The sequence below is a fragment of the Mustela nigripes genome, chromosome 7 (genome assembly GCF_022355385.1).
Source record: "Mustela nigripes isolate SB6536 chromosome 7, MUSNIG.SB6536, whole genome shotgun sequence".
Lineage (NCBI taxonomy): Eukaryota > Metazoa > Chordata > Mammalia > Carnivora > Mustelidae > Mustela > Mustela nigripes.
This window is the reverse complement of record NC_081563.1, coordinates 88,965,271-88,993,160: the sequence shown is the minus strand read 5'-3', so window position 1 is coordinate 88,993,160 and position 27,890 is coordinate 88,965,271. Positions and strand designations below refer to the sequence as shown.

General features: G+C 50.1%; 1 protein-coding gene across 4 annotated transcripts in view; it reads left to right on the top strand.

Moving 5' to 3' along the window:
* The window catches only part of EDAR (ectodysplasin A receptor), a 90,421-nt gene extending 63,102 nt beyond the window's left edge, over positions 1–27,319 (top strand). For 3 of the 4 annotated variants that reach the window (XM_059407875.1, XM_059407874.1, XM_059407872.1), the window contains 8 exons: positions 6,659–6,744; positions 12,718–12,804; positions 14,291–14,416; positions 14,532–14,606; positions 14,908–14,980; positions 17,469–17,625; positions 18,852–18,912; positions 24,666–27,319. In XM_059407875.1, the coding sequence (XP_059263858.1) occupies positions 6,659–6,744; positions 12,718–12,804; positions 14,291–14,416; positions 14,532–14,606; positions 14,908–14,980; positions 17,469–17,625; positions 18,852–18,912; positions 24,666–24,988 (988 nt within the window). In that variant the 3' untranslated portion in view covers positions 24,989–27,319. The remainder of the gene's footprint in view (positions 1–6,658; positions 6,745–12,717; positions 12,805–14,290; positions 14,417–14,531; positions 14,607–14,907; positions 14,981–17,468; positions 17,626–18,851; positions 18,913–24,665) is intronic. The other variant, XM_059407873.1, reaches the window with a different exon arrangement.
* The last annotated feature ends 571 nt before the right edge of the window (positions 27,320–27,890 follow it).

Here is a 27,890-nt window from a genome sequence, read left to right as displayed (position 1 = left end):
GGTGCTGATGATGGAGGTGATGGTGCTGATGATGGAGGTGATGGTGGTGATGATGGAGGTGATGGTAGTGATGATGGGGGTGGTGGTGGTGACGATGGAGGCAGTGGTGGTGATGATCAAGGTGGTGATGGTGATGATAGAGGTACTGACGATGGAGGCAGTGGTGGCGATGATGGAGGTGATGTGGTGACATGGAGGCGGCAGTGGTGATGATAGAGGTGATGGTGCTGATGATGGAGGTGGTTGTGGTAATGATAGAGGTGCTGATGATGGAGGCAGTGATGGTGATGAGGGAGGAAATGGTGCTGATGATGGAGGTGGTGGTGGTGATGATGGAAGCAGTAGTAGTAATGATGGAGGTGCTGATGATGGAGGCAGTGGTGGTGATGATGGCAGTGGTGATAATAGAAGTGGTGGTGGTCATGGTAGTAGTGGCATTTTGAATAGCACACTATACTTTGAAAAAACCCATTTTGTGCACCATATCTTTCCAGATCACTGTACTGAATTAAGAAAAGAAAGAATGTAAGAAGGATATATTCAAATAAGAACACGAGGCATTAGTCTGTAAGAAAAAAGAAATACGAAGAAGGCAGAAAGACCCACCAACCTAAGAATAGATTGAAAGTGAATAACTCTTTAAAATGAGATCTTACAAATCTTAGTTCAGATTTGTTACAGAGAAGCATTGATTCTCATGGCTTCTTTCTGCTGGTGACCATCCCCCACCCCTACCTTCTCCAGTGTTCGATCTTCAGTTCAGAGCTTCCTCCAGAGCTACAGGCCTGCATTTCCAGATATCTGTGTGACAACCCCATGTCAGTGTCCCTGACACAGCATGTGATTCAAACACATCGGTAAAATGAATAAAGAAAGCAGGGAACCTTGTTGTAGAGCCTTATTTTTCAATATGCAAAAAAAAAAAAAAAAAAAAAAAAAAAAAAAAGCAGGTAGCTATATCTAGGGAAGATATTAGATGGTTCTCTTAAAGAATATGATAAAAATAAAAGTTCTGTAGCTGAAAGTCTTTAATTTGGTTGTTGATGTTATTGCATTAGTGCAGGCTTCACCAAAAGGAACATGTTAAAAGAAGCAGAAGCTAGGCATTCCCACCCAATGAATGGTACAAACATCCATTGAGAGACTCTGGTGCACAGGTGCTGTGCTTAAAGGAGAGAAATTCAGTGTTGTCTTCCCATTAAGTGGGTACGGAGAACCCGTGTGCTTCCTGAAACTTCATCACCACTTATTCTTATTGGTGCAGATGCATAATTCAGGAAAGAAAGGCAGAGTTTCATGGAGTAACTATAGGTATGCCAAGGAAAAGCGTGCACACATTGCCATGCTCACCTTGGAAAGCAAATAATCCTCTTTTAAAAATCCTCACTTATTTGAGAGCCCCTCAGTGTGAGGAGCTGACCTGACCATCACAGCCTAGCCTAACTGCTCCTGCATCTGCGTTAGTAAACTCGTGAGCTAAGAGCCTATCAGGTCAGCGCTTGTAAGGCCAAGAGGAAAGACATAGTTCCTCATTTCTGTGAGAGAGTGAGACAGGGAAATCAGTGACCCCAGCATCGTGCGGTGGATGCACATGGTGTTCTAGAAGTCCAGGAAGGACCCCTCCCTTAATGGTTAGGTAGGTGGGTCAGGAGGGGTCTCCGAAGACTTCTTAGGGTGACGTTGGGACGGTGGAGTTGGTCAGGCTAAGAACTAGGACAGAGCTCTCCAAGAGATTCAGGACAAAGCTCAAAGGGGCAAGCAACCTGGTGGGATGTGAAGATGAGGGTCCCTGTGGTGACATGGAAGGTGCAGCCATGGAGGTATGGAGAAACCAGTGAGGGGAGGTCGGGGCCAAAGAGAAAATGGCTCTGGAAAATGATGTGGAAGACACTGGTCTTTAGCTCAATGCTGAAGCGGGCCACCATGCAGACTTTAAACTGGGATAGGACACGATTGGGCAGTACCTTGGAACAATCTTCTTGGCAGCAGTGAGGAAAAATGTGCCGCATAGGGAAGACATGGAGCCCAGAGGCATTGTGAGAACTGGGGCCAGATGGGAGCCTTGGAAGTCAGAGGGAGAGGAAAAATTTGAGAGTTCACTAGAAGATAGATAGCACAGATTGGAGTTGCAGACCCAGGGCATTGGGGTTTCGGAGGAGGAGATCTTGAAGAGGAATCTCAGATGGCAGCCTTGGCCCCCTGTGAGGACATTGATGCCATTTGCTGGGAGGTGGGATACAGGAGGATTAGGATTAGTGGAGAGAAGGGGGAGGGAAGATGGAGGATGCATATGTGCATTTGAGGTGGTTGTAGCCTCCAGACCAAGGACTCTGACACATAGATGGATAAACAGGTATGAAGCTCAGGTCAGATCTGGAAGTCATCTCTGCATTAATGGCGTGGGAGCCACTGGTCCAGACAGGTTCCTCCAGTGAGGCAGCCTCACAGAGGGGGAGCATGGGTAGGTACTGAACAGAGGCTCATCCTCAACCTTGCCAGCTCTGACCCAGCCGCACAGCTGCAGCCCAGACCATGCATACATCCCACAGTGGTCTGGGAGATACAGCCATGATACTATTCCAGGTGATCTAAAAGGGGCAGCCATTATGAACTTGGAGCAACCTGTTTCATCCTTACCTCGATCCACAGATACTTTCTCGCCAGAAAGCACAGCCCTGGGACCAGTGCAGGTGCCAGCGCTGTCACGAGAAGAGCTGTTCTGTGGCGGTGAATACAATTTCTTTGGCCCTCGTACATTTCCCAGAAAGAGGATTGCCAGTGGTTGTGCGTGCCCTGCCTCTAGAAGGCTTCAAAAGATAACTGTGTAGAATTAGTGGGGAAGCTGACATCTATACTCTACTCTTAAATGGGTGTTCCCAGCTCTGAAGTCTTGAGTAACTCCCTCCCTGCTCCATAAGAAGAGCGACCTGCTTCTTCCACACCTTGTCTCGGCCCCCAACACCCTCGCAGAGTAGGTGAGGAGACACATCTGGACTTGCATAGCAGTGTGTCCTCACATTGCTCCACGGACGTGAAGGTGTAGCTGGTTTCCGGTTTGACCTTGTCACCCCCAGCCCCTGAGGCCACTGCCACAAAAGGCCCCTGCTGTACCTCTCGTCCCCCAGCCTCCTCCTACAGGCTCTGTGCAGTTCGGTGCATGTCAGGGGAGGGCCGCGGGGCCTCCCACCTCCTGGTACCTGCCCTAGGTCTAGGGAACAAGTAAAGCTCTCATGCCGTGTTACAGGGGAGGAGTAAAGGAGTTTTAGTAAGCTGGTGTTGGTGGCCCGGTGAAAGGCTGTTTTCATTCCTAGTCCGCGTGCCTGCCAGGCTGCAGCGCAGGCCTCCTCAGAGCTGCCTTCCTAACGCCACAGGTTGCCTTGGCCCTGGCCCCCTTGTGGTTTGGCAGGCACGCTCTCCCTCTCCTTTGGCCTCTGTGCTGTGCACCATTGTGTGGCTCAGAGGCTGGCAGAACAATGAGCTTTCCTGTGGAGAAGGCTGCGTGGGAGGACCAGGAACAAAAACAGGAGAAGAGGAAGACAGCTAAGGCTGGATTTCGTAGCCTGCCTCTGCCCCCTACCTGGGCATCAGCTTACCCAGGCTGGCTATGGCCCATCTCACCTTCTGCTGGCCGGCTTCCACCTCACGTCTACTCCCATCAGATGAGGCATTGTGGGGCAATTGGAGGACCAAGCAAAGACACGGGTCTACATACCACATTGTGTGGGAAGACAGAGCATCCGATGGCTCAGTGGCATCCACGACAAGCTTAGGAAAGGAAGTCTTTGGAGGAAATCTATATATCTATTGACATGGAGGAAGTCAGTCCCTTCATAGAAGATTATAGAGGTCCCAGTTATCTTTTTTTAAGATTTTATTTATTTATTTGAGAGAGAGAGAGAATGAGCAGGGCAGGGGCAGAGGGAGAAGACGAAGCAGACTCCCCGCTGAGCAGGAAGCCCAACATGAGGCTCGAGCCAAGGACCCCAGGATCATGACCTGAGCCAAAGGCAACTGCTTAACTGAGCCACCCAGGTGCCCCTAAAGGCCCCATTTAAACTGGGTATTATCTTCGTCTACTTACCTTAATCAACCTTCAAGGAAAAAAACAAGAAAGAAAAAGAAAAGGAAAAAAACTAAGAAAAGTCTAAACATAGATGGAAGTATAGGAAATTAAGCCTCTACAAAAGGACGGGGGGACCCAATACTCTTTGTCAGGGCCACAGACCCTGAATGAACGCCCAGCTTCAAACTGTTGGGAATGGGTCAGAAGGAGGCCCCCAAACAATTATTCTACACGTCCGCGCAGCTAGGATGAGAGATTTGGGAGTAAGTTGCAGCAAGAGTTGCTGAGGCTCTTCCTGAAAAGGAAGCACTCACAGCACAGCAGACCATGCCAGGAAGTGTGTGAGGTAGTCAACACCCCAACTCCAGCAGTGCGATCCCACAATGGCGGCCTGGAGCCGACTTGCTTTTTTTTAAATAGATAGTCCCGGTATTTTGTTTCTTGGCCAAGTTATTTAATACGTCACACAGCTTGGTCCGGACATACAGTCAGGACGGGAGGCCTGCTGTTGAGAGGCCCCGTGGGAGTCAGGCAGAGCCACTTGGGAGCGAGAAGGAGCCCTGTGCTGACAAGGGGCAGCAGACCAGACCCCCCAGCAAGGGTGGACCAAGGCCTCCCTGGAGCCCAAGGGGAGCTGTCCTGAGCCGGCTATGCCCCACCCACTGGGGGGGGCTATGGCTCTTCATCTAAGACTGAGCTCAGCCCCTGGGGCTCAGAATTCTGAGGTTCTGGTTTTTAAAAAGGGAGGAAAGAGGCACAGAACTCCCTCAGTCTGTGAACTTTGAACTTCCATGGAGAAGAATTTCGTCTCATTCATTTATTTTTCCAACCGATGTTGGCCTGAAACTGTCCCTCCTCAGTACCCAGCACAAAGGCCAGGAGGACAGCGATGAATGAGTCTGGCCCTGAGGGACTCCCTGGTCAGGCACGGAGACAGTCCTGACCTGGCAGCAGACTGTACTGGAGGTGGGGGGATGTGGCTCAGGGTCCCCCAGTGCCAGCACTGGGTCTGGATGTCAGACATCTGGCAGCTGACCTGGATCCTGTCACCCTTGTGAGGCCACACACAGACAGAGGCTGCCTCCTAGGAGCAGATGCGCCAAGGCCCCATGGTTGCTTCCTGCGTCCCAGGCCCAGATGGCTTCTGGAGGGTGGCAGCATGTGTGTTTGAGAGAGGCTTTTTCCAGAAGGTTTAACTGGAAAACTGGCTGTTGTGGCTTCTCTGAGGGGTGCTTTGAGATTGGTTAAGTAATGTTTACGAGATACACAGGGATCTGAGGATAAAAGGCCCTGAGGAAGGGCAGGCAATTATGATCATAATGTTATTGGTAATGGTCCAGCTTATGGCGGCTGGAGTCCAAAGACAGCCCCCCGTCCCGCACCCCTGTCACGCTGACACCTCCCCCGCCATCAGCGGGGGCCTGAGTGTGCACGGCTAGTATAAAAGAGATTAAAAACCAACCATGGAAAAATCCAGTAGTGCAGAGGGATTTTTCATCTCTTGAATTGTAATGAGGGAAAACTTTGGCACCAGCTTATGTTACTTAATCGACCTCTCATGATGTGATAAATGGCTCCATGATCATCGCCGAATGTGTGTTTATGGAAAGCAGGCACGCGCCAAGAGAAGTGCCAAAGTCTGAGGGTGGAAAGGAGCCAGAGCTGTGAGCGCCGGAAGCGAGGATGGCTGGGTCGACAGGGTCGCAGGTCCCATAGGGAGCTATGACCCAGGGTGCAGAGCCCAGCAGGGAGGGCATCCTGAGGGTGAGCACGGTCACTGCAGCTGCCACATTGATGCCACATCTTTCGAGTTTCCCAGTGTCAATGGGGGGAAAGGACTTCCTGTTTTACTGGGAATGATTTGTCCTCTTCCTTCACACTCCAGCCCCGGTGTGAGCGCTTGCCCTCAGGCAAAGGAATGTCAGTCATGACCTGGTTGTAAGCCAGGCCACTCCGAAGGCCTTCTGTGCTGACCTCTCTAGATGCTACTGCTGTCCTTCTGTCCACTGCGGACCCCCTCTGTCCAAACTCAGCAGGCCTGCAGGAGGTCTGGAAAGTGCCCGTGTCTGAGGGGCTCAGAGATGCATTCACCAGTAATCCCACCAGGCTAAAGGCTATGAGATGGGCACTTGCTGGATTGAGCGTCCTCCTCCTACAGGGGGTTCTGGTTCGCTGTCTGGGACACCCAGAGAGCTAATTGGGGTCTCCTGGCAGATACCCCAGTGACCAATGGTGGGGACAGGATGATCACTCACACTCTGAGCAAATCCATCAGTGAAAAGAGCCAAACAGGAGAGGAGACGGAAAGGCCCAACGTGCCCCAATATTGGGAAAAGAATGTTCCATTTCAAGTCATACCAAAAGAGCGCTGGGGTGGCTCAGTGGGTCAAGTCATACCAAAAACTCCTGAGGAAACTCAGTGGAAAAATGGGCTGCTGGCTCTGAGGGCTCCTGATTCCCAAGGTGTATGTCTCATTTCTGACTTTGGTGATGCTAGGATCATGCCTGAATCATGGGCATGCCAAGTGGTCAGTGATTGCCTATAGTGACACCAGGCTCAACTGTCTGCTTTGTCTTGTCTCCCCCTTCCTGCAGCTACTACATGTTGGAAAACAGACCCAGGAACATCTATGGCATGGTCTGCTACTCCTGCCTCTTGGCACCCCCCAACACCAAGGAATGTGAGTGCTTTTATCCTGCCATCAGAACTGTACTGCTTCTACACTGTATCTCTCATTACCCGGGGAGGGAGAAGAAAACCAGTCCCAGCACCTGGACAGATGAACTACAGTGAGGGCAAGACCAGGAATGCTCCGTGGACTGGTCAGCTGGGTGCAGGTCCCTGAAGGGAGGTTTGCTATAGCATGAGACTTAGGTCAGTCAGTCACCTGCCACCTGGAAAGAGTTTTCTCATCTGTGACACGGGGACACAAAAATCTGAACCCCCCTCTCATGCAATTATTGGAAAAACCAATGAGATCACAGTTGCTGAGGTGTTTTGCCACGTCCTGCAAAGCACTAGATGATCCTAAGTTCTCATACATGTATTTTCAAAGCAGGTAAGGCCAAGGGAAAGGTGAGGAGTGGTCACAGTGAATGAACCAGATTCCACGAAGCCCACATGAGCAGTGAGGCTCACGAGTTCTGAGGCCACCTGTGGGCTGGTGCTTTCCTGTTTTCCTTCTGGTTAGTCCTCACTGCATGTCTCTGTGAGGAAGGGAGTTCTGCTCCGGAGAATGTAGTGTGTGGCCGCTTGGAGCTGTGATCTGGAGAGACACCATGGAGGTGGGTGGGTGGACAGCTGTCCCTGGACGCAGGAGCCCTTCCTTGCTCTCCTCCAGCCCCACCCTCACTGTCAGGGGTGCACCCCCTCTTTCCTAGGTTGCTTCAGCAGATGCCCCAGCAGTCATGGATTTGTGTGTCTTTAAAGTGGAGCTTTATACCCAGCCACATGCTCATTAATTCACAAATTAGAGGAGGCCCAAGGGCTCCAGGCTGCCAGCAGATCCTGTGTTGAAGTCAGCTGCCACACCACGGTCTCCTGCTAAGGAATCCTGACCAATTCAATACCACATAGTTCTGGGATGAATGGAGCCCTCACCAAGATGTCAGGCACTGCCCACCCATGTTGAAAAGGCCCTCGGCCTGTGGAACCTGGAACACAGCTCACACGCAGGTTTTGTCCCTATGCGAGACTTCCATAACCACCTGGCCAGCTGGAAGGTCACCTCCCTCCTCACACCATCTGACAGTGGGGTCCATCACATGGAGAGAGAGCTAAGCCCCTGAGCCCTGGACACTTCAAGGAGTGCATCCCTGCCCTAACTTCACCCTTGAATTGCGTAACTGAAAACCAGCTCCCAGTAAGGCCTCACAGCAGGTTTGTAGCAATCATCCCCGAAAGGGGCCAGCAAAACCACTGAAACCTAGAGTCAGGGTGCAACCAACCAGACCTCTGTGTGTCCGTGTGGGATATGGGGAGAGGCAACGGGCTAGGTCTTGACAGATGACTTGGTACACGGAGCCCCATCTGGGTCAGGGCCTCAAGTGTGGACATGAGGGTTATCCTCTCCAGCTCTGGGCTCTGCACCCCTCTGCCCCATCCTCAGTCCAGGGACCTTTTGACCCCAAACCCCTGCTCAGGAGCAGCAGATGGAACCAGAAAATCTGGTTGTGACTATAGCCTCCATGAAAACCTTGGGACTCAAACTCCCAGGCCTGCCCCTGACAAGGTCACCCCAGGAAAACCAGGAACTCAGGGAAACCTCATGCATCAGACCCTGATGTCGTCAGCTGGCTGCCCGAGCCCCACCAGGCACTGTCCTTCTTGAGCCTGCAGTCAGTGGCCAAGAGCGCCTTGGCCTCCAACCTGAGACACTTCCCCTGGTTTTGATGTGATGTCCCTGGGCCCTTGCTGCACAAAGCTACGTTGAGTCAGTGAGTACTGGACTGTGCAAACCCGTGGTCAGAGAAGCTGGCACAGACCTGGGGAAAGCGTGCGCTGCGTGTATTACATCTGGAGCAGCCAGGGACAACAGGCAGCTCCCAAGAAGACACCTGTGCAAGGGGAACCCCGGGTGCCCTGGTCGGGAGCTCCTCAGCACAGACAGCTGGCCAGGTGCTGCTTCCTGGAGAGCTGCTCCCCTCTTTCTCTGTGTGGCAAGTGCTCTCCCATCTTGGAGTAAGAGCAGGTTCAGCACATGGCTCTGTGAAGTGTCAGGCCATGGGGCCATTGGTTACGAACTTTGGACCCGTGGTCATACCTGATGGAAACAGAAGTTATTGGAAGTTGCTCCAGAGCCTGGTACTCAGGGGACTCTAAAACACCTTGCAAGCCACAATCCCTCTGTCTATTTCCTCTCCTGGACCATTGAGAAAATACCAATAGGGCTGACACAGCCACGCCCCAAATGCTTAGAGTATTGATACCACAAAGCACATGTAAAGGAGGACTCTTCTCTAAACCACCAGAGCCCAACAGGAAGGCCCCCAGATGCCTGGGGCACCCCCAGAGTGCTGAAGAGCCTTGAGAGAAAGGCTTCCCCATCTCCCTTGCTTGTGACTTGCCCATCAGGAGAGCGTAAGGCTTCCTTCCACACACCGCAGTGACCGCAGCCACTTCCATCACACCACTGTGTGTCCTGGCAAATCAGCACCAGATGGAAGAGAGAGAAGAAGCCCTTCGGTTATTTTTCAGTGAAGTCGAAGAGCGACATCCCCTTGGTGAAACAGCACTGTCTGGCTTTCTTTCTTTCCTGAGAAATGAAGTCATGAGAACTCATGCCAGAAAGCTGGCATGGAAGGGATCCGTGTTGTAATGACACAGGAATGGCCTGGGGTCATAGCAAGGAAGAGATGGTGTGCTTTCAGATTTGGATTTCGTAGCTCTTGGGAAAGTTACTTAATTTTGTGCCTCAGTTTCCCCATCCTGGGATGGCACGTCACCTGCTGCCACAGTGCCACACATGGCACTTAGGGAGCAGGAGGCAGGTCCCCAGCCCGGTGGGTGGGCATGGCTCCAGCCCAGGCCTCCCAGGCCCCCTCAGGCCACACATCCTGTCCTCCATCTGCTCTCCTGGGACCCCACTGGCAGAAGCCCTCCCTCACAGAGTGTTGTAGGGACCAGCACGGCAGTTCACTTGTCCCATCGTCATCATTTTTATGAACACTCCTCTTAATTTTTATTTTGACACCAAGCCGTGTGCCAGGCCCAAGATGGACTCATCTTTTGGAAAAGTCTGCTCACGAAAGCAGATGCCATCGTGCGATGCCCAACAGCAATGCCACTCAAATGTGAAGCCTTCATGTCCCCAAAGACCAGCGGCCAGCTGTTTCTAACACACTGTTTCTCCAACTTGAGTGCATACACCTGTCACCAGGGTCCTGTTAAAAAAAAAAAAAAAAAAAAAAAAAAGATCCTGACACAGCAGGTCTGGGGTGGATTCCCAGGCTGTATTTCCAGTAAACTGCAGGAAAATCTCACTTGGAGCAGCCAGGTTCCAACAGCTCTGCCCATTGTTCCAGGATCCGCCACTGGGGGGCGCTAGGCCGCCGCAGCAGCCGGGGGACACCCTCGCCAACGACTCTTAAGAATCAATAAATCACTCCTGAAAATCCAGTCTGCTTGCCCCCTGCAGAGAATCCCAGCAGTTTTTAAGACGTACAACATATTTATAAATTGTGTGGATTAACAAACCTCAAAGGCCCCGTAAATCCTGTCATCGCACTGAATGCAAGCATTACTGCGTTAAGCCACATGCTTATAGCTCTCAAAGTCCTCTTGAGGAAGGTGGATGAACACTGCCCGGGGCGCCAGCTCGTGCACCGATTGTCCCAAGTCAGTGCTGGCCCGAGGACACCAGTGAGCCGGGTGGAGTCAGGCCCCACCGACTTTCGTTTTAAGGTAGCCTGGTGTGGAAATCCATGCCGATTTTCCGGGACCACAGTTTCCATCAACCCTCCCTCACTCCTCTCCTAAAGGGTCTTCCCTCTGCTTGCTCAAAGCTAGGCTCCAGTGGGAGCATTATGCAGGGAAAAATGGATCGGGAGTGGACCACCCAGGGGAAACAACAACTGAAGAACACTTCCATCTAATGCTCTGTTCCAAGGAGACCAAATGAACCCAAAACACAGCACATATCAGAGTGCAGGGGGAGAGGAATGTCCAGACACCAAATACTCATTAGACTAGAGCGGGGGAACTTGCCATGCAGGGACCTGGTGGCTGTGGCATGCTGTCCTGGAGGCACCTGCCCAGATTGATAGACGTCTGTCTTCCCGCCCATCCCCCCCTCCCTCTGGGATGTGCTCAGAACAGAACGTTCTCCTGGTCGGCTCAGGGATCATGGAACAGCCGCGCACACCCCACCCAGCACCTGCAGCCCAGGGCTGTTCAGTTGACCCTGGCTGGAGCTCAATTAGGGGAACGTCTAGTACACCTGTGGACGTGCTCCGGCCTGTATGCGGTGTTTGCTGCCATGGGAGCAGCCCTGCCAGCCGGCGCAAAGGCATCTCTCAAAGTCTGCGTGCAGCCTGGCTGTTCTCATTGTTCCTCCCTGGACCACAGGCCTGGGCACATGTGTGTCCCCAAGCCCAGCCCCTGTCACCCAGCCTTGGCCAGCAAGCCCTGGCAGAAAGGGACAAGAAGAGACAAAGATGACAAATCCACAAAGAGAGCCCACGGGTATTTTTTTTCCCCTGAGGAATAGCTTAAGCTCCCTTCAGTCCCTTACCAAACCGATAGATTAGCTTTGTTTTCAGTGTCATGTTTTCTTTTAAAAAGGAAAGCAGGTTCTGCTTGAAGCCATGCCCCATGTCACTTCTAGCACTTGACTGGATGCCATTGAAATCTCCTGTCCCACACTGGAGGGGAGCCTCGTGGTCTGCACTGAGAGCTGTCATGACTTTAGGGATTGGGGGGCAGGAGAAAGCTTTGATCTGTCCTCCAGAAAGGCAAAGGAACATCTCTAAGCTCTGGACACCAGCAAGGCCCCTCCCACGGAACCGCAGGCACAGGAAGGCCCAGTAGAGGAAGCAGAATAGTCCCTTCCAACTGTCATCAGCAGTGTTCCTGCTTCAGACATCCTCCCACTCCCATGTCCCATTGTCCGGCTTCCCATGGCCTCAGAGGGCAGCCACTAAAGGAACAAGGGGTGTGGCCATGGGCCTGAGAGCTGGTGGGGGGCCTGGGCTAGGATGGGCGGCCTCTGTTCTGAGCAGGTCAGCTCTGCAGTCTGCGTTCATTCAAGGGCTGCCCGTGCTGGTGAGCACTCTTGTCCCGCGGGCAGGCCTGCTGCTTCCAAACCCGTTGCACCCCTCAGCATGCCTCTCTTATGGTGGGAGGGCTAAGAAATGAGCCCAGAGACCAGTAGTTGAGAAAGAAGGAAAGAAGCAGGAGCCACAGAACTCGTGGTGCCCTGCAGGAGGCAGAGACCACCCCGTTCACTGGGCAGTGGTCTGTGCCCGCCAGCATCTACACCTGAGGCAGCCCCGCAGGAAGAGAGACCCGGTGAAGGACCCAAGGCCAGGACCTCCAGATAAGCTGGGTCCCTGGGCTCCGGAAGCAGCAAAGAGGAGATGCCTCTGCTCTTAAACTGTTTGGTCACAAGTCTTTACAAAAATTAATCACAGGAAAATCCTAAAGGAAAACATACCAAATTGTAATCTCAGGTGGTAACGCTGTCAGTGATTCCTATTTTCTCCTGAGTTTTAATGATGACACATATTACTTTTATAACTAGAAAGGGGATTAAAAATGCACTCCTGTTTTACATAGCTGAAGAAATTTCTCAAGTATTATTTTCCTCCTACCCTTTTGTATATATACGGACTCTTCTCGTCTCTGTAGATGGCATATATTTTACTTTCATTCATAGAAAAGTGAAGTTGGTGAGACACCACTGTTTAGTCTTAGCAGATTTACTTATGTGTCTTCTTCCTGAAGAACAACCCTTGGGAGGTCAAAGTGCTCATTAAAGATTATGACACACGCTAAGAAATGAACACGTTCCCTGTCCGCCGACCCCGCTGCAACACCCATGTAATCTAGAATTCTAGATCTCCCGGATCTGCGGCCACACCTTGCTTCAATCCTCGAAGGTGGGGTCTGTCCAGGTCATCCTGGGGAACACGCAGTGACTGGGTTTCCCTTGCAGGTGCAGGCGCCAGCCCTGGAGTCTCAGCCAACTTCCCCAGCACCTCCGGCAGCAGCACCCTGTCTCCTTTCCAGCATGCCCACAAAGGTACGGATAGTGCTTCTTCAGGTAGCCAGCTGCAAATAAGGGGCTAAAATGAACGCAAAGTGGGAGCCTGCAACGGCACTGGGGCTCCTCGGTGCCCCCAGGAGTGGGAAGTCGGTCAAGATCTCTGCAAGGACGGAAATCCATCTCTCCGTGGGCGCCCTGGGCCCCTTAGAACACACTGGCAAGAAAGGCACACCTAGAGGGGCGGGGTGGCGCTCCGGGGAAGGGCGCCTGGGCGGCAAAGAACGAGCTTCCTGGCTGTGGCTGGGCCTGATGGCAGCAGCCATTCTGTTGCTGGCTTTCAGATCAACCTGCAGAGCCCAGCACTTGCCTATGCGTTACCAAGAACTACATTTTGCTCTCCAATCCCTTAGGGATGGAAAGGCTTTGAGGAGGGAGGAGGCCCCTGAGGCTGGTCCCTCCTGCTGTCTCACGCTGCTCCTTTCTACCATCTGGCAGTTTCAGTGCCGTCCATTATTTAAGCCTATTTAAGGCCCAGGTCGCCTTGAGGTTCGCCCACCCGAACCTGGCCTTCCTGCACATTCGCAGAGCATCAGAGCAAGAAGACTTGGCCAGGATATAGGACTCTTATTTCCACCAGGCCCCCGGTTGGGGGCAGGGAACAGCACACAACACAGCAAATATTAAATCATTTATAGCATCCATTCCTGGGGTCCAAACAGTGAATTCTTGCAGGCACACCCGCCCGGGAAGACAGGCACGGAAACCAGCAGCGCCGGGCCTATGAGCCCTGGCACATCTTTACAAAACAGCCGCTGCCTCCTTCAGGGAGTCCCTGGTGCTTTAGATCTTGTCCCTTCCCTGTGGAAATGGTGGGTCACCTGGGTCCTGCCTCATGAGGACCAGAATCCTGTTTATTTCAGAGAACGAGTGTCAGGGTATTGCACATGTTGACAGCAGGGATTATGGGGGAAACCAATGAGAGCCCCCTGGGAAAGGGCACCCAGTGGTGGGGGTGACAGAACAGGGGAAGAGCTGCGGCAGCGCCTGCCCCACCTTTGCCCTGGGAGGCTGATTATTGACACTTAGGCTGAAATTGCATGAGACATGGGACAGCATCAAGCCAAGGTTCGAATCTCTGGCTCTCAGAGGCGACTTCTGCTTGGATGGGACTAACTGTCTTCAGGACACGTGCTCGTGGGCTGCTTCCTCTCTACATCCCAACCCACCCCGGGCTCCCAAAGTAGTAGCACCAAGAGTAAGCACCTCAGGAACAACTGAGCAAACCCGAAGCCCGGCGTTCCAGATGCGTCATCATCAGCCTCAGTTAAGACCAGCCAGGGTTCCGGAAACGGTAGCCAAGGCAAACCTGAGGCTGAGCAAGCATTTGGGATTCTGAGGGTCTCCCAGACGCGTCCCCTGCCGTAGGCACTGCAGTCTTCTTGGAGGGCGGACTCTGTGGGCCTCAGGGGTGCCTGTAGGGAGTCCTGAGCTCTATGTTGCCCTCTCTCCCTGCCTCCAGCAGAGCTCTCAGGACAAGGACACCTGGCCACCGCCCTGATTATTGCCATGTCCACCATCTTCATCATGGCCATAGCCATTGTGCTCATCATCATGTTCTACATCATGAAGACGAAGCCTTCTGCTCCAGGTGACTGGTCCCCGATGTCCCTACTCCCTCCCCGCACACCCTTGCTCTCTGATGGTTTTGCCAGCTTACCCAGTCCACAAGCCAGACTCCTCACACCTTCCCTTTCTCCAACCAGCCTGCTGCACCAGCCACCCAGTGAAGAGCGTGGAAGCCCAAGTGAGCAAGGAAGAGGAGAAGAAAGAGGCCCAAGGTCTGCAAACCGAACCTCCAAAGCACGGGTGTCCATCTAGGGTGGAGGTTGTGTGCCCCCCTTGACCCCCCCCAGAGAAGCCTGGCCTCCCAGCTGCTGGCACTCTCATGCCACCTAGAACACGGCTACAGGGAGAGGCGTCGGGGGCCCCACGTCACGCTTAGCCCTGGGGATGGTGTGGCTTAGTCACTGGGAAGGCCTGCTAAGGAGGAAGTGAAGGGGAGCAGGGACGGATGAGCTCAGAGCCAGGGGCTGACTCCAGTTCCCACCCCCACCCCCCAATCTTCTCATTTGCCTGCAGACAGTGTGGTGATTTTCTCCGAGAAGGACGAATTTGAGAAGCTGACGACAGCTCCAGTAAAGACTGCCAAGAGGTAAGTCAAGCCAAAGCAGCCCCTCATCATGGGGTGGAGCAGCCTCCACCCCCAGGTCAGGTCAGGGATCCTCCTGGGGTCCTGAGCAGAAAGAGGAGTAGGCATGCCAGATGGGGAGCATCCCAAGAAGCCTGGCCACTGGCCTGGAGGCTCCAGAGGGAGCAGGGCCCTGGGACCAGCAAGGCAGGAGAGTACCAGGCCTCAGGGCCGCCTCTGACCTGCAGCAGGGGCCAGGCAGTGTGAGGGGCAGTTGGTCAACACCTTGCTTCGGGGCCAGCTGCCTGCCACCCCCTGCTCCGGCCTTCCTCTTCAACACCCACTTTCTGACCCAAAGCTAGAGAGTGCCCCCTTCTTCTCCAGCAGCCCACCATGGCCAACAAAAACACTGGTGTCACTAGTGCTAAAGCCAGAACTGGTGTCCCTAAACCCTGAACAGCGCTGGTGATGATGATGGCTAATGGACATCCGGGACTGATTGCCCACTGGGTGCCACGCTAAGTCTGGGAGCACCCCACGTGCAAGGTCTTCTTATTACCCTGATCTGTGGGAAGCTGAAGTTTAGAAGCTGTCATGTTTCTGAGCACATCCAGGAGCAGCAGGGCCGGGGAACCAGTCCAGGCCGTCTGGCCCCACAGCCTATATTGTGCACACTCCAGACCAACCATTAACACTTGTGAAGTAAGGCCTCTTAAGGAAGAACTGGGACATGTGAGATTTTTTCCATATTTACCACACATTAGGATGTAGAATCAGCTCTGGCTTTAATATCCAGGATAGAGGAAAGTCAACTTTTCCTTTGCCCCCTTAGATGGTCATTTAGACTCTGTCCTGCTTAGGTTCCACAAATCCGCCCCATGGTGTTGGTCCCCTGTCTCACCTCTTGCCCAGAGGCCATGCGGAGCCCCAAACTAATTACAGAAAGAGCAGAGGAGCACTGTCTCCTGGCCTGGCCTCTGGCCTGGGACCTTCCCGAGGTTGGTGGACTCCTGCAAAGCCTTTCGTTTGTAGGAAGGGTCCTGAATCCAGGGTTCGTGGAGAGCTTTGGCATTCACTGAGCACTTCCAAAGTTGTTACCTCATTTAGAAAACTCCAGCATCTCTCAAGACCCCTGGCGCAAGGGCAGGAAGCAGACTTAAATCATGAAATCTGGGCATGCTGGGAAAGAAAAGAAAAAAAAAAAGAAAGTGTGGATCCCCCTGGGCAATCCCTTAGGTGGGGTCACTTCCTGTGAGTGTTTCTGTTCCCACCAACTCCGTTTCCGAGCCCCAGGCTGGGCCAGGCTGGGCCAGACTGCAGGGGATGGCTCTGCAGTGTGCATCCCCGGGACGAGGCTCTCCTCCACCCTCCCGTCTGCCCCAGCCTCGTGTTGTGGCAGCCTCTCCCCTTCTGGGTTCCAGCCTTTGCTCATTCTCAAAAGTAGGAGAGAAGAGTACCCAAAGGGCAGAGATGTATCCCTAGGTCTTAAGTGTCGTCTAAGGACTGGGGAAAAGGGGGACTTGGAAGAACGTTTGGAAAAATAATACTTGTTTCATATGTAAATATCAAATAAAAATGAAAACAGGACAGTCACTCTGTAAAAGACAAGGCACAGAGATCCTGTCCTCTCTGTTTGCTCTCGGGCCTTAGCGGAAGGACCTGGGGCTGTCAGTAGTCTCTGGGGACAACTGTGCTTTTGTTCCTAGCCTGCTGTCGGGTGGGGACAGCGGCAGGCCAGCCAGCTCCGAGAGAGCCCTGAACTTACTGGGCCTCACCGGCATCCCCCTCTAGGGTTGCATTTGACTGTGGGCTTCGTTACCGTAACCCTGTGGCTAGAAAAGAAGAATTCTTTGTAATTTGTCAGCCAGACCACAGGAAGCAAACAGGATGCCTTAAAAAAAAGAATGTTGTTTTTCAGATATTTGGAATGATTTTGAGAGTTTCAGCTCCAACCCACATGTGCCTAGGGCTGTGGACGGTGGACCGTGGTGGGACGTGGGCCCACCTGGCTTCCTGGGGGAGCTCCTGAGGCCCCTTGCTGTGACCCCACCCACAGTGCACATGTTTCAGCAGGTCACCCCCTGGTAACAGGGGGGCTCCCCAGGAAGGCTCATTCAGCTTTGTTTTGGGTTGTTCTGGAGAACTTGCCCAGATTCAGCGCCAGCCACATAAACCTGTTTGCCTCTGGACCCATGGCTGAACTTGGAGCAGGCCTGCATTGAAACAGGAAGCTGGGACCTATTCAGGAAGGCTTAACTGAGCCAGATCAGGGGGACAGATAAGCGGAGGCTGTCCCCCTCCCTGATAAACCCCAGCCCTGTAGCGGACCCCGCAGCCACCCTGCAGCCAGGTCACTAGTTGGGAGGAGAGCAGAGGACGAGGAGTAGCGGGTGCAGCGTGTCTCTCTCACCTGGTGCCCAGGAGCTGCTGGTCCCTGCACCCCAATCGATCGTCTTCCCACTGGGAGAACGTGTCAGGGACACTGCTAACAAGCACCCTCCTGTTCCCGCAGCGAGAACGACGCATCATCGGAGAATGAGCAGCTGCTGAGCCGGAGCCTAGACAGTGACGAGGAGCCAGCCTCTGACAAGCAGGGCTCCCCAGAGCTGTGCCTCTTGTCGCTGGTCCACCTGGCCCGGGAGAAGTCGGCGGCCACCAAGTCAGCCGGGGTGAGGCCCTAGTGCAGTACCTTGCACACTCATTGTCGCCCAGGGAGACAGAGGCATGAGGCAGGCGGCCACAGGAACCTAGATAGGGTGGGGGGCTGAAAGCAAAAAAATAGGAAACTTGTCCTTGTATCATCTAGCTTTATAGAAAAAAATGGAAGCTAGTAAGCAAAGGGAGAAATGTTAAAATTGCTTGGAATACTGTAGGACAAAAAAAACCTTTGTAAATGTATGGGCATGTGTCTAAGCAGACCAAAGAAAACCACAAAAAACACACACACACACACTCTCACATACACACATACACCCAGTGTGCACACTCACACATACATATACACCCACAGAGTGTACACACATTCACACTGAGTGTACACATACACACACACCCAGAGTATTCACACTCACACACACATACACACACCCAGAGTGTATGCACTCACACATACACAGACACTGCTGAGTGTACACACTCATGCATACATAATATGCATTTTGCATGTGAAATGGTCCAAAGAGCTTGTCGCCCAAAGCAGGGCACCGAGAAGGAGCCATGGCAGGGTGCACGGGCAGAGGGCACAGCGCTGCCCAGGCTGCCTGAGTGTGTAGCACGTGGTTCACTGGCAGCCTGATCCAAGCATAGGTCAGTGTGTGCCTAGGTAATGTTGTTAGTGGTGAACATGTCCCCGCCTGGGAAGCTGGTCCGGACAGGGATTCCACACTGTGCTGCTCTCAGTCCGGGGACATCTGTCATGACAGCCATCACTTGCAGGGACCCTGGAGGTCTATGGAGTTGTTCTGAGAGGTACCAGCTCCTGTGGGGCATGGGAACTTTCAGCCAGGACCCCTCCTGTGCCGATCCAGCTTGGCCTCATGTCCTTATCCGGAGCGGTGGGCTCTGGGAGAAGAATCTGTGGATGGCTGCAGACACAGCCATGGCGTCTCAGGCCCCCACTGGCCAGCTGGGGTCCCCACCACTCACCCTCCCACACAGACTGATGCCAGGTGTCCTGTGAGCCTGAACGTCCAGGGCACTCTACAGAGCAGCTCCACCTCTGTGAACACGGAAGATGCTTGAATTTCCTGATGAGACGGTCATGTGAGGGCGCCAGTCAGCATTTCTGACTCAGTCGGGAGAGCAGCTGCCAGCACTGCACTGGAGAACGGGCATTTTTATGGGCTTCCACTTTCTCTTATTCTGAAAATTAACATTCCCTTAACTTTTCCCATAGATTCAAAGTCGAAGGAAAAAGATATTGGACGTGTACGCCAATGTGTGTGGAGTCGTTGAAGGTAAGCCATGGACATGCTGTTTGGGGATCTGTATGCCAGATCTCCCAAGAATCTTGTCCCAACCGTCAGTGTGGAGGAGGTGGCTCTGGCAGGAGTCCCAAGGTCCCACGGGGACCAGAAAGGCCACCCATCCCAAATTGTCACGTTCCTCATTCCAGTGGCTGGCAAACCCACGTCACGTGTGGAGGGACATGGAATTTGGCATCAAACTATTTAAGGCCTTTTCCGTGGCACTCCCCAAGCCCCTTTTCCTCTCAGGACCAGGAGATGACACCCAGCCAGCCCTGGGACACAGCATCCCTGGGGGACAGACCATGGAGTCAGGAGAGAACAGTAGTGGAAGGAGCCGGCGTCCTCCAGTGTCCGTCAGACGCTGCCCTGCACTGGTCTTTTCAGTCACTTACCCAGTCATTAGCAGGCCTTTTCCTTGGGTACCTGCTTCCCTCCTCAAAGATGCTTCCCGAGCCAGCAGAGCCAGACTGTTTCACAACAACTACATGTTGTGTCTGGGCAGCAGGACTAGAAATATAAGCATTTCAACCTAAAATCAGAATCCACAGTTCCCATTTCTTCCAAATCTAAGCTCTAAATTACCTTTGTCTTCACAAAACCCCTTATCGCTGAGGTTAGGGAATGCTCCCCAGCCTCACCAGGCCACTTGATCCTGGTCTCACGGGCATCCCTCCTTGGACTTCTGGGTCTGGCCCAGGCAGGAGGAGTGGAGCCAGGGGGCCTCTCATTTCTCCGCAGAAGTGGAGCCCAGCACACCAAACCCGGGGAAGCTTTGCTGGCTGAGTGCTCCTTTAGCCAGAAGTAACTTCCAGGGGCCAAGACCTCAACTTGCCTGCCTGTTGAAACACAGCATCTCTCCAAATGAACAATCCCCATGTCTGATAAGCCTGGCATGGCTGCCCTATGATGGATGGTCTGAGGTTTGCTTTCCATCACCCTGGAAAGTTCTTCTCTGTTCCAAAAGATGTCTTGGCTTTTAGCACCCACCCCTGGGACAGTGGTTTTCAAATTAATTTCAGGAACCCCACAGAAAAGAGGAGACTTTCCAGTGAGACTGGGAGGATGAAGTGTGTGAGCCCCATGTGCCTGACCACCCTCTCTCAGCCTGGGGTGTGTGGTATGCTTATCAACCCTTAGGGACCCTCACATCACCAAGGCAGAAAACCTTAGACCAGTGCCCAGTCTTGGGGAAATAGTATATTCATCCAGACATTGACCCAGAGTTTTCCACTATCTGCCCTCTGCCCAGCCCAGCCCCCAAATGCCCCAAGATCCTGATCTAATTTGGCTGGGGTGAGTCTCCGGCATCCATTTCTTTTGTTTGTTTGTTTGTTTAGTTTTTTTTTTTTTAAAGATTTTGTTTATTTATTTGACAGACAGAGATCACAAGTAGGCAGAGAGGCAGGCAGAGAGAGGAGGAAGCAGGCTCCCTGCAGAGCAGAAAGCCCGATGCGGGGCTCGATCCCAGGACCCTAGGATCATGACCTGAGCTGAAGGCAGAGGCTTAACCCACTGAGCCACCCAGGCACCCCTCTTTTGTTTGTTTTTAATTAAACTTGTAATTCTGAGATCACAGCAGATTCACATGTGGTGGTAGGACACTATACAGAGAGTTCTCGTGGACCCTTTCCACAGTGTTCCCCAATGAGACCACCCACCTGAACCATCTCTGAAAGTCACAATCAGAACATTGACATTGATACCCAAAGGCAGAGCCCATTTCTTTCACCACAGGATCCCTCTGGATACCCTTTTTAGCCTCACTCTCTCCCCCACTCCCCGACCTCTCCTTAGCCACAGACTACCGCTAATCTGTTCATTTCTACAGTTTTGTCATTTTGTGAACAAAGTGGACTCAGGCACCATATAGCCTCTTGCCAAAGGCCCTTTTCCTCCACCTAATTCCCAGGAGACTCATGCAGATTGTTGTGTGTTGTGGATTTTTCCTCATACCCCTAGTGCCTGCCCACATCATGGACGAATCACAACTCGTCAAAGCATTCATCCATTTAGAACATCTTGGTTGTTGCTATTTTGGGGCTATTATGAATAAAGTCACTATAAAGAGCCATGAATATATTTTTATGTGAATATAAGTCATCGTTTCACTGGATAAATGCCAGGAGTACAGTTGTTGGATTGTATGATAGGTGTATGTTTTATATTTTTAAAAACTGCTGGGGCGCCTGAGTGGCCTGGTCGGTTGAGTGTCCTACTCTTGGTTTTGACTCAGGTCGTGATCTCAGGGTCGAGTCCAGCCTTGGGTTCCAAGCTTGGCACAGCACAGAGTCTGCCTGTGATTTTCTCTCTTTCTGCCCCTCCCACTCGTGCTCTCTCTGTCTCTGTCTCTCTCTATCTCAAAGAAATAAATAAATCTTTAAAAAAAAAAAAAAAACCCTCCAAATGGTTTTCTGAAGTGCCTGTACTGTGTGCATCCCCACCAGCAATGTGTGAGTCATCCTGTTTCTTTACTTTCTTGCCAGCATTCGGTAGTGGTGCTGTTTTTTATTTTAGTCACTCAGTTGTGTTTTCTTATCTCATGGTGGTCTGAATTTACATTTCCCTAATGCAGCATCTTTTCATGAGGTCACTGCCATCTGTATGTCCTCTTCAGTAAAATGTTTCACTCTGTCTTTTGCCCATTTTCCAAATGGATTGAGGGGGGTTGCTGTATCCTTTATTGGATATGTGATTTGCAGTTATTTTCTCCACTCTGTAGGTTGTCTTTCCATTCTCTTAATAGGGTCTTTCATAGAAAGGTGAAATTTTGATAAGATTGTATTTTTTATAGATTGGGTTTTTTGTATCCAGGCTAAGATCTCTTTGCCTAGACCTAGATCACATAGATATTTTCCTGTGATTGTTTTCTAAAAAGCTTTATCATTTTGCTTTGCCTTTGAGTCCATGATCAGTTGGAGTTAATTTTTATAAAAAGATGTGAGACTTAGACTGAGGTGAGTTTTTGTTTTGTTTTGTTTTGCTGTTTGTTCATTTGTTGTTTTTGCCTGTAGATGTCCAGTAGCTCCAGCACCATTTTTGGGAAAAACTATATTTTGTCTGTTGAATTGCTTTTGTGCCTTTGTCAAAAATCAGCTTGGGCATATTTGTGTGGGTCTAGTTTATCATTTAAGATTGCTACTTTATTTTTTGTTTACTCTTTTTTGTTTCTGTTTTTCATTTTCTCTATTTTCTTTTTCCTGCTTTCCTTTGGGTCACTTGAACATATTTTAGAAATCCATTTTGGTGTTGTTTTGAGCAATGCATTTTATAAGTTCTGAGTACATAGCCTTTTCTGTAGTTATTTTAGGATGATTGGGGCCATCCCTTTACTAGTTTGAATGAAATATAAAAAACTTCCCTTTATGTCCTTTCCTGTTTAAAGTTGTCTTAAATATTTCCTCTACATATATTCAGAACCACATCGGTTGTTTCAACTAGCAAACATAATTCAGAAAACCTAAAAGGAAAAGGAAAGCTATTGTGTTTACCAATATTTTTGCTTACCATGCTCTTTTCTGATGTTCCAAGTTTCCTTCTTTCATGCTTTCCTTTCTGTTGAGAAACTTCTTTTAGTCATTCTTTTAAGGTAGTTCCGTTGGTGACAAATTCTTAGTTTTCCCTAAATCCTGAGATTGCCTTGATTTCCCCTTCATTCCTGGAGGCTATTTTCACTGGGTATGGGACACTATGTTGACAGTTCTTTCCTTTCAGTAGTTGAAAATACTGTGCCATGTTCCTCTGGTCTCCAGGTTTTTGATGAGAAATCCACTGACCTTCTAATTCTTTTCCACTGTAGGTAAGGTGTTGATTTTTTTTTTTCTTCTGTCTTCAAGACTTCTTTGTCTTTAGCTTTCAAGAGTTTATGATGTGTCTTGATGTGAATTTCTTTGGGTGTACCCTGTTTGGGGTTTTTTCAGCTTCTTGAATCTGTAGGCTTATGTCACTTTCCAAGTTTGGGAAGTTTTCAGCCATTATTTCCTTTTTCATCCATATTCTCTCTCTCTCCTCTTCTAGGTCTCCATGGCACAAATGTGAGATCTTTTGTTTCAGCCCCACAGGTCCTTGGGACACTGTTTTTTAGTTTATTTTATATCTGTTGTTCAGATAAATAATTTCAATTCTATTATCCAGTTAACTAATTCTTTCCTCTGTCTATATTCTGCCAATGAGCTTATCTACTCAGCTTTTGATCTCAATTATTGTCTTTTTGCAGTTCTAACATTGCCACTTGGTTCTTCTTTATATTTTGTCTTTTGTGAGGATTTCATTTTTTCATTTTTTTCAAGCATGCATGTAATTATTTGTTGAAACATTTTTTATCATGACTTCTTTAAAATATGTATCAGATAATTCTAATACTTCTGTTATCTCTGGATTTGTCTTTTTTCGTTCATTTGAGATCTTCCTAGCCATCAACAACAATAGAGGATTTGGCTGACTTGCCTCACATTCTTTACCCCTTTTTGGAAATATTTTTAAAAATAAAATTAAGAACATTTGAGATCTGCCTAGTTCTTGATGTGATGAGTGGGTTTCTATTGAAACTGGAAGATTTATGTCACATTATGAGACTCTGGATTTTATTTAAGCTTTCTGATATAGCTTGTTTCTTCTGATATCTCTATGGCGGTAGATGTCTAGGTTCCCATTCACCCTTCATTGACACCCAAGTAGGGGCTTCTTTTTGTTCCTGGCAGGGGGGTGGGGTGGGAATCTGTTTCTCTGTGTGGTCTCCACTAAGACACTGGAGTGGGCAGGCTCTCAACTTGGCCTTCCCTAACAACTGGTACAGTGTTACAGCCTTCTGAAGGTGGACCTCCAGACCTTACAGCCTTTACTGGCCTTAGTGGGGACTGGGCCACAGTTTTCTCTGTGGTCTGTACAAGTGGGTATCATCTATAAATGTTTTCTTCTTGATGAGCTTCTCTTTTCCTAATGCTTTGGCTGAGAAAGCAGGCCTCTGTTGGGGTTATTTTTGATTGTTATTGGTATTTCTGGGTTTCTGGACTCTTCAGCTCTACGTCTGTGATAATGAGGCAAAAGGAAACCAAGGAACTCAGCACTATGTCACACATCATTGCTCTACTCCCAAGACCCCCACGAGTCTGTCTTTTTTCTCCATAGAGTCTCTTTATGATTGCTTTGTACATACCATTCAGGGTTTTTAGCTGTACTTACCAGGTGGAAAAGGGAAAAACATATTTACTCCATCATCCAAAAGTGAAAATACATCACTCCCCCCCACCAATATCCCAGGTAATCCTAATGTGCAGGGAAGGCTGAGAACCATCAGATGGTGGTGACTTGGCTCAGGTAGCACCAACTTCAGGCTATCTTTGAAAGTACCTTCATAAAGGTGATTGCTATCCCCATTAAGGAATGTGATACTCCCTCCTCAGCACAGCTCCAGAGGAAACAGGGTCACCCAACTAAAGGTAGCCCATACTCAAGACTTTGGTGACTGTTGACAGTGGTATTGAGGGGATTACTCTAACACTGTGGTGGCTATTTTCCTAGGAGGAGAGGGGGCTATTACTGAGGTTAGGATACTTGGGCTTCTCTTGGGGCTGGCAAAGTTCTGGGTGTAGTTAACCTCAAACTATGCACTTATTTTGTGTGGTTTTCTGCATCTGTGTTTTATTTTAAATTTTTTTTTAAAGTTTTTAAAATAATTTTTAATTGTGTTGTACTTCTGTTAATTGCCATTCACAATGTCTGATGGTGGCCCTTTGTCTCTGCAGGTCTCAGCCCCACAGAGCTGCCATTTGACTGCCTTGAAAAGACAAGCCGAATGCTCAGCTCCACGTACAACTCCGAGAAGGCCGTTGTGAAAACATGGCGCCACCTGGCCGAGAGCTTTGGACTGAAGAGGGATGAGATTGGGGGCATGACAGATGGCATGCAGCTCTTTGACCGCATCAGCACAGCAGGCTACAGCATCCCAGAGCTGCTCACAAAACTGGTGCAGATCGAGCGGCTAGATGCTGTGGAGTCCTTATGTGCGGACATACTCGAGTGGGCCGGGCTTGTACCCCCGGCCTCCCAACCACCCACGACATCCTGAGGAGCCGGCCTGTGGGCTGTCCTCCCTGGGAGGCACCAAGGATCCAAGAAGGGCTCTGGAGTTGTGAGTGCTGCCAAGAGACTGCTAAGAATTGAGGCTTTTTCTGCTGTCACAGGCTTTGCCCTAGGCTGTTCCCAGGAACAAGAGGAAATGAAGCCCATCTTCTAATCTAATCAAAGATAAAATATTAAAGCTGGGATGTTCCCAGCTCCCCACCTGTACCTCACCAGGCAGGATGAGTATTTATTCATGAACTCATTCAAGGGACATTGCTGGGTGCTCAGATGAACCAAACAATGTGGGGATGACAGAGGTGAAGAATCTATTCCTGTCTTTAAGGAGTTTACAACCTAGGGAGAGATAGAAGATGTGTTTACAAACCACCTTGCTAGAAGACATCAAAGAGTCTGGGTGAGGGGACGCTAAGAAAACGTGAGATAAGTTCTGAGGGAGGAGATGACTCCCCAAGCATGATGAAGGAGGGCAGCCTCATGAGGAAAGCAGCTTGAAAGACTGGTGACATGTCTACAAAAGGCAGACACCCACTCCATCTAGTGTGTCAGGTTTGGTACTTGTCTATGGCTTCATTGGGATAACTTTGCCTGTTCTTGAGGCCATCCGTATTCCTACAGCCCTTCCAGTAACTGATGGAAGAGTTCACTCTGTGGTCTGCCTTCTGTCACTGATATACAAGGTATGTGTTTGCTCAGTCAGGTAGACCTGTGTCCAATCTGTGGCCAGTTTCTACTGCATGCATCCCGGGCCTGGGACCAGGTGATTTTGTATTACACATGAATTGCTTTCCACTCTCATCCTAGTCAGGTTTGACCCTTTGTGGGAAGCAATGCTCAAGAACATTATCCATGATGTGTCAGCCTGTTTTAGCTTCAAACAGAAAGGAGTGGTCTGCTGTATGTATAAAGAGAAATGGTGACTTTCTAAGAGTTCAGCCAAGCACAATTGTGGAATCTGAGCATCCAAGACTTGTGGATGAGACTTGAGGCATGAAAGCTTCTGAACCAGTCAAGGAAAGTGGGGCCTCACAGCACAGGTACGGCCTGGGCTTGGAATCAGGGACCTGGTTCTAGTTGTGTCAACTTGGACCATTTTCTTCTCCCTCCCAGGCTTCAGTGTCTCTTCTGATAAGAAGAGGTTAGCCTGTGGCTCTGCAATCAGGGGAATTAAGGTGCAGGTGGGCAACAGGGAAGTAGGGCTGTAGGAAATCCCAGGCCTTCAAGGTGTACATTCAAGTGAATACCGGGAGTCATCAAGTAAGATGAGACTAGAAGCAGAAGAACTCAGAGTAACTATAGTTGTTTGACATATGTTTAGAGATAAATAAACTGGCATTGTTCTTGGAAGATTCTCTTACCACACATGCTGTTGCCAAGAGCGTGGGAGCCAGTGTACTAATCATACCAGGGGGTTAATTTGGAGTTCATGCTGAGCTTCCTAATGACAGATCTATGGGTTATTACTAAATTAAAACCAGTCTCTGGCTTACAAAGCGATGTTTTTAAAATTACAAGTCGCATGACTGAGCAAATGCTTTGGGGGGAGGAAATCAGTCATATGTTCAGAGCCAACAAGCAATTTCCCACCAATGAATGTAGAACATACTGTGATAGGATCATAATTAGGTCCTGAGTATTTAATATCATCATTTGCTGTGTCTGTTTGCTGCTGTTTTTCAGAACCTATCTGGTATATCCTTGCAAGCTAAATAGTCCATGGCAAAACTTAATTATCCTTTTAATTCCTCTTTGAAATTCTATGGCACCCTTTTCTCATGCTTTGTGATGATGATGATGAGAGGCTCCCCCTGAATCAGGCAACAAATGTCACATGTGATGAGCGTACCATTCCAGGGAGACAGCCTGCAGTTTCCCAAGAACAACATTCTCAGTGAAGGAGCAGGGGGTGCTGTTCCCAGGCCCGGAGCTTGGCCTCATTTCATGGGGCCAGATGTCCAGCCAGCATCACACCACGTTTTGGTGACTCTAAACTTGCCATTTTTAGGGAGCTCGTCCTTACAGAGTTAAACATTCCTTTGTCGTTCACTTATTTGGAAACAAATCCAAGAAAAGTCTATTTTGATGGACTTTAGCCTACGTTATGAAATTCAAATCAATGAGACCACAGTGATTATCACTGACCAGAGCCGGGAACTCCACCTTGCCATTCTGTATGGGGACAGGCATGGTTTTGCTATCCTGAAAAACATTTAGGGAACATCCGAGGCTAAGAGCTATGGGTCTAGCCAGTGAAGTCTTAATTTTCAATAGTTTTGTCTAATTTTGTATATATAACTTATTATATTTTACAATTTCAATAAACTAATAAAAAGGAGATCAACAGATTGCTACAAAGTGAGTTCTTTCCGGGGGTGGATGGAAGGAGGAGGTGGGTGAGTGGAGAAGCCTTTGATTTCTCTGGTCCTGGTTATTGCCCGTGTATGATGAGACTGTAGGATTGTGACCAGCCTAAATGAATTGCCTACATTTTTTATGGTCTAGGTCATGTGTTCGACAGAAGCAAACATTACAATGAGATTGTGTAAATAAACTCCTGGAGCATTGCTTTCCAAGTTGCCATCACTGTATCACTTAGCTCCTGCTGTGTAATGCTAAAATGCCCAGAATTCAGTGGCTTAAAGTGACAATTTATCACTATAGTTCAGAGGTCGATAAGGATCTCAGCTGATGTAAGGTGGTCTCAGTTGGATATGGCTCAGTGGGGGCCACTGTCTGTTGGGATACTCTCACCGCGCGGTTGCTCTGTTCTGTCTCCCCCATCCTAGGCCTCAGACCGTCATTTAGATTAGGCCTGCCTCCATGACGACAATGAAAGAAGAGCAATAGTGCGCAGACATACAAAGTTTCGTCAGGCTTATACCCAGAAC